This window comes from Durio zibethinus, chromosome 18 (genome assembly GCF_047325235.1).
Source record: "Durio zibethinus cultivar Kanyao isolate XHJ-2024 chromosome 18, ASM4732523v1, whole genome shotgun sequence".
Classification (NCBI taxonomy): domain Eukaryota; kingdom Viridiplantae; phylum Streptophyta; class Magnoliopsida; order Malvales; family Malvaceae; genus Durio; species Durio zibethinus.
In genome coordinates, this window is record NC_143179.1 from 8691251 (window position 1) to 8706597 (window position 15347).

A 15347-nucleotide genomic window follows, 5' to 3' on the forward strand; every position below is an offset into this window, starting at 1 on the left:
GAGAGCAATGATCTTTGTTGCTATTTTTTGCATGAGCAAGGGATGCATTCTAAGACAAATCAAAAGACCATAAAGATGCTGCAGCTGAAGTGTGTTAATGGAGGAACAAAGTAACAACAGTGGAGACTTGTCCTTAAGAGAATAAGAAAAACCCTTATCACAGGCTAAAGGTCTCTTCTTTTAAGCCCATAATAATAATAGTATCCTTTCCTGTTTAAGATTGTTTTCATTGGTGCATAAAAATGGCCAAGTGTTATTCAGGCAAATTACTATAGAGGCAGGACGTAGCTAAAGAGTATATGGCATACAAGGTATAAAACACATGCCATATGTTTTTGGTCATGAATCTACATCGTTAGAGTTGGTTGAGATACAAGCGTGCATATCATTTTCAATTTACGAGATATTTTTTGTGACATAAAAATCTTAAAATTTTGACGTGGACAGTAAAAGTGTTATTGAGGCTTGTAGTTTTCATTGAAATTGGTAACGTTAATTAAATTTGATAATTTGCATATTTATGTATTAAAATTAAATAAAATTATAAAATAATAAAATTATAATTTATATAAACACATTAATATAAAATATATATTTATTTTTATATAAATCATATATAATATTTATTAAAATTTTAACTCATATTTTTGTGTCATATACGTTTTATTACATCTAATGGTGATGGCGGGTGGACTATTTCCAGAACACCAGATTACTTGCCTTCTTTAGTGAAGCTGCTCTTAAAGAGAAAAAAGAAATGGTAAGCTTGAGAAGCCTCGTGTTAAGAAAAAGACAAAGCACCAACTTGTAGTATATTTGTACCTCATCTCCCTCCGACAGAGAGTACCACGATTCCACTGGCACCGACGGTTGTTAAATCTTTCTTCATCACCGAATTACCGATTCTTCTCCTTCATTTTTGTCCATAATTCACCAAAATGCCACTCTTCTCTCATCGCTCCTCCGCGGCCTCCGCTCCGCTCCCTTCCTTCTATTCCTCTAAACCTCTCAAGCCTTCGAAGCCCATTCCCACCTTTCCCTTTACTCGCACTCCCTTGCCCATTCTCGTCTTTTCGCTCATCTGCCTCTTCATCGGTCTCGCCGGCACACTCTTCACCATCTCCGCCATACGCCGCCGCCAACCTTTACCTGTCTTCCGATGCGGTAAATCCGAGGACACTTTCCGAGCCTTTTACTCTTCCTCTGTTTCTGGAAAGCTTGGCGATGATAATAACGAAGGCTTAGTTGATCGCCCCAAGCTTCTCGGCTTCGTTGGCATCCAAACCGGGTTCGAATCGGAAGATCGCCGGTCTGCACTTCGTAGCACCTGGTTTCCTTCCGACCCAGATGGCCTTTTAAGGTATAATTCAGAGTTTTGAATTTGGGTTCTTTAATTTCATATCCATTGAAAATGTTGGTCAACGTGGTTTGACGCCCTGCCGAGTTTAGGGTAGCTAACATGTTCAACTTTTTCCACTAGGCTGGAGCAAGCTACGGGTCTAGGTTTCAGGTTTGTGATAGGGAAATCGAAAGATGTGAAGAAAATGTCAATGCTTGAGAGAGAGATTGAAAAGTACAGAGATTTCATGCTTATAGATGTTGAGGAAGAGTATCTTAAGCTTCCTTACAAAACGTAAGCAGTTTTAATTTTTAGCACCGTCTTATTGATGCAATGGCTTGTATCAGGCTACGTTAATCCCTTTTTTTTTGCCCTTCCATGTTCAGATTGGCATTCTTCAAAGCAGCTTTTAAACTTTTTGAAGCAGATTATTATGTCAAAGCTGATGATGACATTTATTTGCGTCCAGGTAATCCAAAAGTGTGAGTGTGTTTTCTGTTGTTAAATGTGTTGAATTTGATGTTAAATTTTTTACTTAATCAGATCGGCTTGCAACTCTTCTTGCTAAGGAGCGAAGCCATTCTCAGACTTACATTGGGTGCATGAAGAAGGGACCTGTGATCACTGACCCTAAATTGAAATGGTATGAATTGTTCATGTAGTGACTTTTATCTCTTCGATTATTTATGTTATACCTTGAAATATGTAAAATTTGAGGATTTATTAGTATAAAAATTTCAGGTATGAGAAATCAGGACATCTGATTGGAAATGAGTATTTCTTGCATGCTTATGGTCCTATATATGTTCTCTCTGCAGAGGTGGTGGCTTCTTTGGCAGCTGCTAGGAACAACAGGTTTGCCTTTGCTTTGAGTTTGATTCTACTTGCTATTTGTTATTCTTAATCATTCTTCATATTGAACCGACGATAGAATTATGTCATGTTTAGTTTTTAGTGCACCTGATTGCATTGCTTTCTTTAAAAAAAAAATGTTAATTTGCTTTAAATGCTGCTGGGAATAATTATTATTGAGTTTAAATCAGGGCCTTTTCATTAGTTTGTCTGGAACTTGGATAGTTGTTTGTTGACCTAATATCATGAGTTTAACATGCGAGATATGCTTCAAAGGAGGACGAGTTTTTAATATAAAAAAATGGGTTTACTTGTGCTTGTAGCTCATTTATACCCAACTTTTCGGCTTGTTTAGAACCACAAAGCTGTTAGAAAATGCTCATTCCTATCCAAATCTGACTTCTCAATTATTCATTTGAAATCTATTGTAGTTTATATCTCTTGGCAGTTGCAGCTTTTAATCATCTTTCACCCTTCTTTTTCGGATAAATGAGATTTGTATTCATACAAAGAAGTAGGCAAGCCTACTACAAAATGAACAAGCTGTACCTAGCCGCAAAGCAGTTTATAACAGAACAACAGCAAGAACTGTAAATAGCACTAAACAAGCATTTTCTTTCCTCTAACCCCTTATTTCTAAAGAGCATCCTGTTAATACTGTCCCCTGCATTGTCATCTTTCACCCTTAAGTTAACTAAAAACGTTATGATGTGTTTGCTACATATAGTTCTAATTATCTCACTTCTACAACTTATCTGTCTACTTTGTTAGTCTGTTTAATATCAATAGAAATGATCAACTTCATAATATAGGAAATCAAACTTGTTCTTCGTTTTATTTGTATAGTTTTGCTATCCTCATTATTTCTCTTAAATGCTCTCTATAACCTCAATTTGTCCCCCTCCCCCAGTTATTCTATTATAATATGAGTTATTCCACCTTTCAGTTTGAGGATGTTCAACAATGAGGATGTCACTATTGGATCATGGATGCTAGCTATGAATGTGCATCATGAAGATAACCGAGCAATATGTGATCCTCGTTGTACACCTACATCAATAGCAGTCTGGGATATTCCAAGATGCTCAGGTAGCATAACCATATTAATAAACCCTGTTATTCTATTTTGTTAACGAGATGTTTGAATGTGATAAATGCTTAGAATGCAGAGGTCTTACCGAGATTTTTATGATGCACCTGTTCCCTCTCCTTTTCCTTTCGCATAAAGTGTGAATTTTGTTGTCAAAAGAACCTGTAATTAAGACCCTTTCTTCATAAAGTTGCTCGGTCTCCCTGTGCCTCCCCATTTATCTACCTGGCTGTCATAGGAGATCCTTTTCACAAGCTTGTAATACAAAAGTAAAAGGTTTTTTTTTTTTTAATTTTTTTTTTATCTTTTGCTTTCTTAGCCTTAGTCCTTAGATGGTACATTAATGATTCATCTACCAGAAGGTAGAGGAAGATCTCATTTAAAATCATAGCCTACCCTAACAAAGACCATGTCCTCGACCTTGATATATTTTTGTGTTTTCCCTATAAAATCTCTAAGACAGGCATCATTATATGGAATGAATGTTTTGCATTTGCCCATACCTGCGTTTTAAGTTCCTGCTAATATCCTTCCAAGTTTCATATATACAACACCAGATATTCAATGAATGTTTTCACAATCATTTCTTTCTCACGCCATGACCTCTGTCTTTGTTTATTTACCTTCATATTGTCATTACTTATTGCCATTTCGAAAGTGCCCTTCTGCTTTGATTTTTAGTAGAATTTTGAGGCTGGATGTTATTGGATTTCTGCTACATTCTATTTGTTACTGCCTGAAAAGGCTTTTTGATGGTTAAGTAGCCAATTTCAAAATCGGCATCAGAAACCTTGCTATTTCTCTTTTCATGTTATTGGTCTGGAGAAAAATGGAAAAAAAACAAAAAACAAAAAAACAAAAGGAAAATAGAGATTCCACTATCACGCAATAGTTTACATCTTGTGAAGTTGCATCTGTCTATGTTACTGCTAGTACTTTTATCTTAATTCTTTGGCTAATGCTTATCCTATACTTTAATATGAGGTAGCTTCCTGAAATTTGTCAATTATCATGGGCTTGGACAAGAATTTAACCACTAAGCTTAGTATATAAGGACCACTTTCTCATTTCATATCTGTCTGGCTGATCTACCCGGTGAGTAAATTGGTATCTTTTTTAAATTGGTATCTTTTTTCAGGTTTATGCAATCCAGCTAGCAAACTTAAGGAGCTTCACAAGATCGATATGTGCTCCAAAAGCCCAACATTGCGTCCTGATGACAGATAATACCTCTTTGGCTTGAATTTAGCCAGGATGTTGATCCCGCTTGCATATAGGTTGGTTGCTTAAAGCCACCTCCAGATGCGGTAATTTTGGTTTGTTCTTGCTAAATTTGTTAAAGCATTTTATTCTTTTCCCGCCTGCCCGTGATGAAGCTATCAGAAATGAGAAACCCCCCATAATGAAGTATAAATTATTGGTCCTATCAGACAATAAGTTATATTACTGTGCCATAGGAGCATAAAGAATAGGTTCTGCAGGACTAATTACCCTTTTGAAGAGATTAGATATTGAAGATAAAATAGAAGCCTGTATTCACTTTGATCATAGTGTTTCATTCGAGGCACAAATATCATTCCATTGTGCTCAATTGCTATATGTATATGTATAGGTGTATATTGTGACTAATTAGTTTACCATGCAATTGCTCACCTATCAAAATTAAAGTTTTCGGCTTCCAATTTCGCCACCATTGTTTTCAAGTCGTAGATTTCTAGGGAGAAGAATGCCCCAAAAGAAACAGATGGATCAGTAAATAATGAGTTAATGAATGTGGTTTCAGGGGTGGGGTTGTTGCATATTTCCTACTGCCATAAGATCTCTTCAAACAAAGTGGCATTCCAGGTTCGGCTGATAATTGCAGAAACTCATATTTGTACATGAAAAATGGGCAGACATTATAAATAGCAGAGGAAATCCACCTCCCCCCCCTCCGTTCCCTTTTTTGCATGGTACATTTGAAACTGAGAGAACCTGCTAATCTTAGTGTCTGTTTGGTTTGGATTCAATTTAATCGTATCTTCATTGCAGTACGATTTAATTTATTACATTATTAATTAAATTTAAATATTAATTTTAATAAGATTCATTTATAATAAATTTTTTATTAAAAAATTTTTAATCATAATTACAATAATTTTGTTATTATTATCACAATCCATCCGAATGAAACCTTAGAAGTTTAAAAAAAAAAAAAGACAATGCCCTGGGTCCCTGGTAAAAGAGTGAGAAGCATTTCTATATGTAGTTAAAAAAAAAAAAAAATTAGTAAAACAAGTTTCATTCTATAAAAATCACCGCGGGAAGCACTTTTTTTTTTTCTTTTGTAGGTACGTTTGTTGTACTTTGTCTACTTGTTTGGTAAGTGGTCATGATTAAAATTAAATACAAAATTATATTTTTTAGTTCATTTTGTACTACTCCTAGTCCTAGTACTTAATTTGTACTCCATAAACACAACTCTATTTACCTAATTTTTTTTTGTACAAGAAAATTTCTGATTTAAGAATAGAAAAGAAAAATTATAAATGGTGACATTCGGATTTTGATACATTAAATATTATTTTTTAAAAGTAATTCAATTAATTTGTTGATATAATAATTTATGTATTTATATTATATTTATTTCATATCAAATTTATATAAAATATGAAAATTAACTTATTATAATTGTGTTCACATATTAAATATGAAAAAATTTTTAAACACATACTATTTTATTGAAAATTTAAATTATATTATTTTTGTGTTTATTTTGTATTATTTTTTTATTATATCATTATTTCATATTTAAAATGTTCATATTTACTGACTAGTTAAACCCCAATTTAAATATGTTTATCTAATCTCATTATTTGATGAATGAAACATTTCATTTGAAAGTATGAAAATAATAGTATTAAAAATGGCCTACGATTAAGAAAAATAGACATAAATCAAGTTGGAAGCAAATTAAAAAAAAAAAAGGAAAATCATAGTACTATTAAGACAGGGGCAATCTCGTAAACATAAAATACAAAATTGCGTTCCTCGATGCAATCCTTGTCGTTTACCCAACACCAAACCCTTCTTTGGCTTAGTTGATTCTCTCCCTTTCAACAAAGACAAAAGTCTTTTTTTTTTTTTTAATTTTAATTTTATTTCTTCGAAACAAATCTTCCTTCCCCTGCTTGCTTCAAAAACCGACTATTTTGACAAATCTTTTGTCTCTTCTTTCGTCACCTAGTTTGCCCTGTGCTCTCCACGTCATCTCCCTAACACCTATCATCCAACGTGGCATCACCACCGCCCTTTGCCACGTGTCACTCTTCCTCTCTTTATAATGCCCGCTACCTCTCTTCTTCACTCTTAACTCCCAATAAAAAAAATGATGGTGCTAGGAGGAAAATATGACTCGATGTCGCCGGAGACTGAACTTTCCGGCGATATTGTGGGGAAGCTGAACGTGTTGTTGACGGAATCCGACGACAAAAGCGAGTTCTCCAATGAGGGTTTGGTCGAAGAACAGAAACTAGAGGAGATAATGCAAGAGCTTTATAAAGAGATAACAAGCTCTTCTAACAACACTTCACCACCAACGGTAACTTTGCCATCACCGTCATCGTTGTCTTCCCCGCCTCTTTGTTTGTCTTCTCTGCCGTTCTTATCCGTTAGCGATGTTAAGAGTGAGAGCTGTGGGGCTTCAATGTCTGACTCATCGTCCACCGTGATGGCTGGCATTGAGTTAGTGGGGCCCGCCGGGAAGTTATCCAATGTAAAGCTAGGGTCACCGGAGATCGGAAACGGGTCACCGGAGAACAGATTATGGGTAATGGGGATGGGGTTTGACGATAAGAACAGTAATAATGTATTAGGAGGAGAAGAAGAGGAAATGGAGGGCTGTGACGAAGGGGAGGTTGGTGATGATCAATGGCTGGCAAGAGTTCTAGAGTGGGATCCACTGGAACTCGAGGAGTGGACCTGAACTGTAGGTGAGATTGGGGATGATATGATGATCTTTTGAGTCCCAACACGAAAGCTCACCGTACAGGTATAGCCCTTGCCCCCTTAGTGTAGGTATAGAGTCCTTAAGAAGGGTCGTTTGTGTCAAATGTTTATGGGAAGGGATTTTAGATTTTTTGTGCTTGATCCTTTTATATTTTTACTTTCCTCTCAAGGTAGTTTTGGTATCCTCTTTATTTTGCATAGCACTCTCCAGAACCAGGAAGCAAAACCAGTGACATTTCCTTTTCTTTTGCTTTCTTTCTTATCTTTTTCTTATCTTCTCTCCTTTTTCAAGTTTCTCTTTTGTGCATTGTGGTTCAATCTGTCATGAAGCTTTGAATGGGATGCTTGCAAAACAGTCATATGAAACTAATTAAAAAATACTTTAATTTTTGCATGAATTCTAGCAATCCTCTATATATTCACCTAGGATTTGGAGTTTATCTCAACTCAAATCCGTTGAATCCAAAAAAAAAACAATATATATATATATCAATGATATGAGCAGTATTATACTGACTTACCAACTTAATACTACTAATAACTAGTCTTTTATTTAATTGTGTGCTTAACTGGGCACCCAATTTCCTGGTTTTGAAGTAATATTATTGGCTCAAGGATCTAGAAAATGATCAATTTGATGCTGCTTTCAGGATGGGAATTAAATGTCTCGTTGTTTTTTGTGAGTATCTGTGCAATGTATCGTGGCCTTCTCTCCTTCAACTTTCATGTTTTAGAAAGGTCGGTGGGTAGGGTTCAATTTAAAAAGACTGTAGTCTACAAATGCTTGTTTTGAGGGGCCTGAGTTATAACAATTTGATCAAGGACATTTAACCCCTCGAAGAATATATATATATATATATATATATATATATTTATAGCAAAAGCTTTTATAATGCGTTACACCAAGGATGTCATCAGATCATAATCAGATGTCATGTGTTTGTAAATAAATGATGAGAAACAAACACTTGAGAGCACTTATTGCATCAATTTCAGGGCAGAGAATCATGCATGATTCTAGCGATTTACACTTTGATGGAGAGGAAACAAAAAGTTACCCAAGTTCCTTTGCAAGGTTTTAAATGGTCAATAACTTATTTGTGCAACTTCAAGATCAAGTCCCTGGGAACGAGTCATGGGAAGTTTACTGGGATAAAAGGGAATCTTCTTCATACAAGTCTTTTTACTGAGTATAAAAGCATTCCAATTACAAGAAAAAAAGGGAGATGACGAATAGGATTACCACCTGGAACCTGCTTAAGCATTGAAAGTACTTGAAAACTTATTGTAGAGAACTGTTGTTTATCAGAATTGTATATTCCTGTAATGGAGGAATGAAAAATATGCTTGCAATGGCAGATGAACTTGCTTCATCCACAAGTCTGGTAATTGAAACTATTGCTACACCAACGCCCCCAAAAATACACTGTTGAACCTACCCTAATGCTGCCCTAGTCCTTTGGTCATTCTAGACCCATCCAACTAATTTCTACCTAAGAAGATGCGACCGCATCTCCCCCAGTGAAAGACTCACCTACTTACCAGAGTGGAACCCTTGGCATCTTGCCTCTTGCACCATGAAAATTACAGAACCATAGGGCTACAATAAAAGCCTTAGATGGCTCAGAAACGAATAAAATAGCTTAAATATCTGGCTATTACTGCCTTTGTCAATTATCGTTGCCCATTAAGGGGCTGAGGCCTTATAGACTATGGACGTTGCTGACTTCAATGGTACTGTACATGATTGCTAGCTTCGTCTTGATTTTTTTACCTGCCTGGTTTAGTGGCTTTATGACAAAGGAGATCAATCACATGCCATAAATTGCTAAGAGGGTGGTCTTGCTTCCGCAAATTCCACAACGCTTTATGTGTGAAATTTGTTTATAGCATTGATGAGTGGGACAAAATATAACAACTTTGCTTTTATGTTCTATGTATTTATAACATATTCTTTTGATGAGTTCTTTCCTATACACTGTCAACAAAAATTTTTAACTCATAATGGCATTAAAAATTTACATTTTGTATCACTTTTTTTAAACTTTTTTTTAATGATATTTTAAAAATATGTGTCATTCTATTAATTTTATTTGTAAAATTTTAAAATTTTATAGACAATGAATGGAATGATTTTCATTTCAATAATATTTTTGAGCAAAAATGTTGCATTATGTGTGGAGATCCGCATCAAAGGACACAATTTTACCCCATAAAAAAAACTTGCAAATATGATTTAGATCTCTTTATATATATTATATCATATTTTCATTTTTTTTAAAAATAAAATTAGAGATGTTAAAATTTTTTTTATTAAAATTTAACGTCTCCGTCAAGCCTAATAAGGTACATACAAACTTACAGAATCAAGATTATATAAGATGTTAAGATTTTAAAATGGCTTTCACAGTGTAACAATTAATTTTTATTCAATGGATGACTGACTAATATTATTTGTAAAGATTCATACTAAATCTATAAAGTATTATTCATTTTGATTTAAGATCTCACGATTTTATCTCATAAATTGTGTCTCACAAATATAAACTTAAATTTATACATATATATCATATCATATTCTCATATTTTTTTAATATAAAATATGGGGCGTTACATTATGTGAAATTTTTAATATGAGATTCGGGGGTTACGTTATATGAAAGCATTGGTATATTTGTCCAATGAAGCCAATTCTAGTTATGGTAAAATCTGTTAAATATTGTCGACTCATCAAGTGGCAAGCTGCTTATAAACAGAAGGACCAGATCATTCTAAACATAATCAAAAGAGACTTTCGGCAAAAGATTGAAGCAGAAATCAACAACCAGCAAAAAGTTGCTCAATCCATAATAATAGCATTTGCTGCTCTCATTTCTCAAATATAAATCTTTACTTAGTCCTTCTCACCAAAAAAAGAAGCTAAGAGACAAGACAACCCAACCCACAATAATCAATACTGGTGCACCTACGTATTATACACAAAAATTAGAAAGGGGAACGCTTCAATGGTTGGCTATGCAACCTACTGCCGCAAACTCCATCTAAATTGCTGAATTTGGGGACTTTTTGGTCCACCATGGTCTGCCCCTGGGTGCCTCTAGGTTCAGGACCATGATCCAATTTCCACTACCCTTTGGTTAAGTGGTTCATAGGCTTAGGCTTCTATAATGAGAAACCTCTACTTAGCCCTTCCAACCACCATTCTGGTTGGAGCTCTGGAGCAAACGACTGAACTTCGGCTTAGCTTTTCGAATCAGCGTTTTGCAACAATTGAGTTTGAGCTCATATATAATTTTATTCAAACCAGTGTCAAATTTGAGTTCAGCTCAGTTAATTTGCCCAGGTGTATATGGGCTTCCTGAACCCATTTTGAAGGGATATTTCTACAGCCCCAATGTGCCCAGTACAACCAGACTTGGCGACTGTTACTTTTATTGACAGCCCAAAGCTGATGGAATTTTTTACTCTTGTTTGCTTATCAAGTTTTCGATGTAGATTGGCAAGTGAATTATGAGCAGAGGCTGCATGCAGCCGCAGGTCTGGCAGCAAAACTCTTCCAATGTATATATATACTCGATCATATCCAATTTCTGTCCTAAAAATGATCACTGGTACGGCCCCCTTAATCAAGCAAAGCCAACCATGATGAATCATCACATTCTGTTTACATATATGTATGCATGCATGTGTTATCATCGGCATATCTAATGTTTATCTACTTCCCAGACAAAATTCATGCATACGTAGGAGTGATTCACAACACTCTACGTAGCATGTCTTTCAATCATTTAAAATTTATATGTGGAGGATTAATCTGAGTGATCCTCAAAATCATTCAAAATTTGTCTTCTCACTCAAAAACATCATTGTAAACGAGTGTGTCAAGATCATGACTTGACGTGAAACCTTTCCATCGAGTGGTGCTAAACCTTGACAAGTTCACTTGTTTATCAAAGCTAGGTGTCTTCAAGTTGAAAGAATAAAATGATATTTTTGTCTCTTCTCTTTTCAAAATTATTTGCCAAGTTTTGTGTGTTATCGTAGGTGATGTCCGGTTTGACATCATTGGAATGCTTCCATCATGAGCATCAATCATGCGTGTATGCAATATGGCAAATGGAAGTAACTTAAGTTGATTTCATGGATGCATCACAGCAACGCCATAGATCACATGCTCTTTTCGTGTTGTTAAAATGCCTGAATTAAAATATCTGTAGATATTTATATAAATAGACGTATGCTTGTTAATATCAATATTAGAAATCTTACCATTTTATTTTAATATTTTTTATTGTGTTTGGTAAGTGGAAACGAGGGGAGGAAGAAATTAGGTGGAACAGGGGGCATTATAAGACAAGAAGATTTGTGTGACCAAAAGGGTATACAAACAGATTGTCTTGGATCTGTAGATACATGTAATGGTTGCTAGCATGAATGTTGAATACATAAACACTTATTACTATTTTTTTTTATAGTATTTCCGGATTGTTTTGAGCTTTTGGTCCAACGGTACCTTTTCCAGTTTTCTTAACATTTCGCAGGCAAAGCAAACTTGTAATAGGTTACTATTGTTCTGGGGGACATTTTTTTCTTTTCAGCCTTGATATCTGCGCATCAAATGACAGATCAGAATGAGGATAAGGGGGGAGATATTAACAGTGGAAATAAAGGAAAAAGGCTGTGTAATTTGTATTAACCGAGGGTGGTAAAAGAAAGATTAAAAAAATTGAATACATGGTGGATCAAGTTGGCAAAAGGTGTGGGGACTAAAGAGGCAGCGCCAGCCAGCACTGTCGCTAGCCTGCACAAGCATTTGATGGCTTTTTGGCAAGGCTTTGAGCAGAAGATCATATGCTCCCCATGCAAATCTACAACCCATCTATCCATATCTGCAAAATCCTCTACCTCTCATAGTCCTTCCCAAATCTTCCAAAACTGCATTTATCTGTACATATCAGTCACTGCTATATATGGCCTTTGCAGAATTTGTTTGCTGGTTAAATTTGTACCTGTAAAAGGTTTAACTTCATCAGATAATATTCATCTCTTCACTGCCACAATGATATAGGAAAACTATTATTTTATTACTATTCTACTATAGTGTATATCAATAAAGAAAAAAAGTGGTGGTGATCTTTGTTTTTGAATTGTACATATCTTCTCTTTCACAGGTAATCCGCATTTTGCAGAGCTCGAGATCCCAGACACATGCATATATAGAGCCATTTTGTTGTCTTTTCAGAAGGAAAGGGAATTGGAAAGACAAAAAATGTTGTGGGGGTGCAGCATCTAAGGGGGATTGATTTCATTGGCCTTATAAAGGGAGTAATTCAATTTTCCAAGATGAATCAAAGTTTTCACCTACATAAATAGTAGTTAAGGTTATTTTATCCAATTGATTTTTGAAGGATTCTTTGAGCTAAAAACAGGGTTTTAACTAAAATATAGAAACTAAAACTTATCATTTCAGTTGATACCAGATGGGATATATACATATATATATATATATACATATATATATATATATATGGAGGGTACTGACTCTGCATATCAGTGTCGAATAGCTTGGAAGACATTAATGAGTTTTTGAGCAATAACAGTGAGGACAAAAACTTGCATGAGCAAATGCTTTATATAAAGAGCAATGTCTATCATCAGTTGATATATATCCATTGTAAAAGATTTTTTTATTTTGAAATGTTTAATTTTGAGGGACAAAGAGGTGAAAGGATGTTGCAGATATGGTTTTGTTTTATCATGTATACTGGGATTGATTAGTAGCATTCCACACCTCCTTTTAACTTTATCTTGTTCATCTTGTTTTGTTTGGGTGACATGAAGTCACGTGAATGCCTCTCAGGCTTCTTCTTGCATCCCCCCTCCCCCTTTGGCCATTTCTTCAATGTCCTCACTCCTTTATAAGACCCCTTTAACACTGGTCATTAGGCCCCCTCTGACCTTATCCCTTTTATGTTTCCTGCCTTGGTCTAATTTCACTAGGCAACATAGCTACAATCCTCTGATCTTAATATCTAACTTTTTTATCTCTTTCTTTCTTTCTTGTCTTGCCAATGACACCAGTCTATCTGAATCCAACACCCTCTCCCTTTCCCCTTGTGGATCTAAAAGAAGAGCAACATCTCCAGCCTTTTCTTTCACCCCAACTGCTGTTTCTTCTGATCTGTCTGCTGATCATCCTTCTTTCTTCAACACTACTTCTCAAGATCAAAGAGTAGTAAAGACCAAAAAAGAGGAATCAAAACCCTATGATCATAAGGCAAGAGCTTTTTTACTAAGTTTCTTTTGGTACATCTAATCTTAAATCATATCTGAAGTAAATTCATGTTCCTGATGCATATTACTTTTTGATACATAGAGTACTAGATTTTGATATCTTAGTTTCTAATTTGCAACATATCAATATAGCAAAATGTTAAATTCGTGAAGCCAAAACTTAACTAAATTCTTGCAATCTTTTCTCTTATCCCCAGTCAGGACCTCTTTTGTAACAAAAAAATATAAGTAATTAGTACATATATTTTATGTGGATATCTATATATATATATATAGGTTTAATCATCTTATATCTCTTTGATTATATATAGGTCAATAAGTTTATGACTCATGAAGGATCAAGTGATCGACGACAAGCAAGCTCACTTCAATCTGCGGTGGATATTCATAACGCAGCCAATGGCCATATTTTATCCTTCAGTAGAAAACAAGATGGGGATTATGAAAGTGCAAGTGATAATACTGGATCATCAGTCATGAGGTTAATGAAAAAGATGATGAACTCCAATTGCAGGAGTGGATCAACTGATTACTATAATAAACAAGTGAATGAGTTTCGATATCCGATGCATGATAGTGATGAAACCAATTCTTTCAGTAAAACCAATAACTCCATTAGAGTCTGCTCCGACTGCAAGACAACTACCACACCTCTTTGGAGAAGTGGCCCTCGAGGTCCCAAAGTAATTAGTTTATTTTTCTACTTGTCTCTTTCCCCTGTAATAATAATAATAATTAATGCACATGAAGTTTACTAATTTTGAAAGGTGAAAACTTGTGCAGTCCCTTTGCAATGCTTGTGGGATTCGACAAAGGAAGGCAAGACGAACCATGGAAGCGGCGGCAGCATATGGTGCAGCTATTGCAACAGATGCAACATCTACGAAGATTAAGGTACAATACAACAAGGAAAAGAAATCACGTACGAGCCATGTTGCGCAATACAGGAAACAGTTCAAGGTGTCTTCGGGTTATAATTCTCCTCACCATTATCATCAGAGCCAAAAGAAGCTTTGCTTCAAGGAGTTTGCTTTAAGTTTGAGCAAGAATACAGCTTTGCAGCGTGTGTTTCCTCAGGATGTGAAAGATGCTGCAATCCTCCTAATGGAGCTATCTTATGGCCTTGTTCATAGTTGATTTTTTTTCCCAATAAATTTTGTTGCTTTTTTGAAGGAATTAGAGTAGTAGCTTTTTTGTGTGTGACCAATTGGGAGAGAAATTATTTAAGATTCATCCTAAATATTTATTTGGAAATGATGAAAATAATAACATTCTAAAATTTTTCCAGTTTATCCATAAATTTTTTTTTCTTATTTATAAGTTATAACCCTTAACTCAGTTACCTATATATTATTTGCAAGGTCAGAAAATAATGTCTAAAAAAAAAGTTTGATAGCTTCTTAAAGTTAGTGGATTGCATTTTGTTCTGTCAACTATGGGCTGCCTACAAGTGTAGAGTAACGGAGACTGAAAGAGCTAGGTCCAAAATCTTTTTATGATAATTTAAAATATGATAGGATCATATAAAAAAAAATATAAAATATAAAAATAATATAATTTAAAATTTAATAATTATTATATTTAAATTAAAAAATTAAAAAATATATATTTTATATTAATATTAATTATGATATATAATTTTTATATAAAATAAAATATAAAAATATTATTTTTAATATTTTATTTATATGATATAAATATATGTGACATTCAAAATATTTGATGGTCAGAACTTCCAACAATGGCTTATAAAATAAAAAAATCTCAACCGTCCAATTTCAATCG

The 15347-nt window shown here is 34.6% G+C and overlaps 3 protein-coding genes across 4 annotated transcripts; all 3 read left to right on the top strand.

Annotated features, from left to right (window-relative positions):
• Positions 1–29: 29 nt before the first annotated feature.
• Positions 30–4963, top strand: LOC111299270 (Galactosyltransferase family protein). 2 transcript variants are annotated; one of them, XM_022894358.2, is made up of 8 exons: positions 30–170; positions 704–1360; positions 1481–1633; positions 1726–1808; positions 1883–1982; positions 2081–2194; positions 3138–3280; positions 4420–4963. In XM_022894358.2, exons 2-8 carry the CDS (start codon positions 939–941, stop codon positions 4506–4508), a joined length of 1104 nt encoding a protein of 367 aa, XP_022750093.1. In that variant the 5' UTR covers positions 30–170; positions 704–938; the 3' UTR covers positions 4509–4963. The 2 variants fall into 2 exon arrangements, with proteins under 2 accessions (XP_022750093.1, XP_089603394.1); XM_089747268.1 differs by lacking the exons at positions 30–170; positions 3138–3280 and having other exon boundaries at positions 754–1360; positions 4420–4581.
• Positions 4964–6376: 1413 nt separating this feature from the next.
• Positions 6377–8648, top strand: LOC149513684 (uncharacterized). Its single transcript, XM_089746816.1, has 2 exons — positions 6377–7311; positions 8265–8648. Exon 1 carries the CDS (start codon positions 6649–6651, stop codon positions 7243–7245), a length of 597 nt encoding a protein of 198 aa, XP_089602942.1. The 5' UTR covers positions 6377–6648; the 3' UTR covers positions 7246–7311; positions 8265–8648.
• Positions 8649–13615: 4967 nt separating this feature from the next.
• On the top strand, positions 13616–14796 carry LOC149513685 (GATA transcription factor 21-like). The gene is made up of 2 exons (XM_089746817.1): positions 13616–14245; positions 14346–14796. Exons 1-2 carry the CDS (start codon positions 13886–13888, stop codon positions 14697–14699), a joined length of 714 nt encoding a protein of 237 aa, XP_089602943.1. The 5' UTR covers positions 13616–13885; the 3' UTR covers positions 14700–14796.
• The last annotated feature ends 551 nt before the right edge of the window (positions 14797–15347 follow it).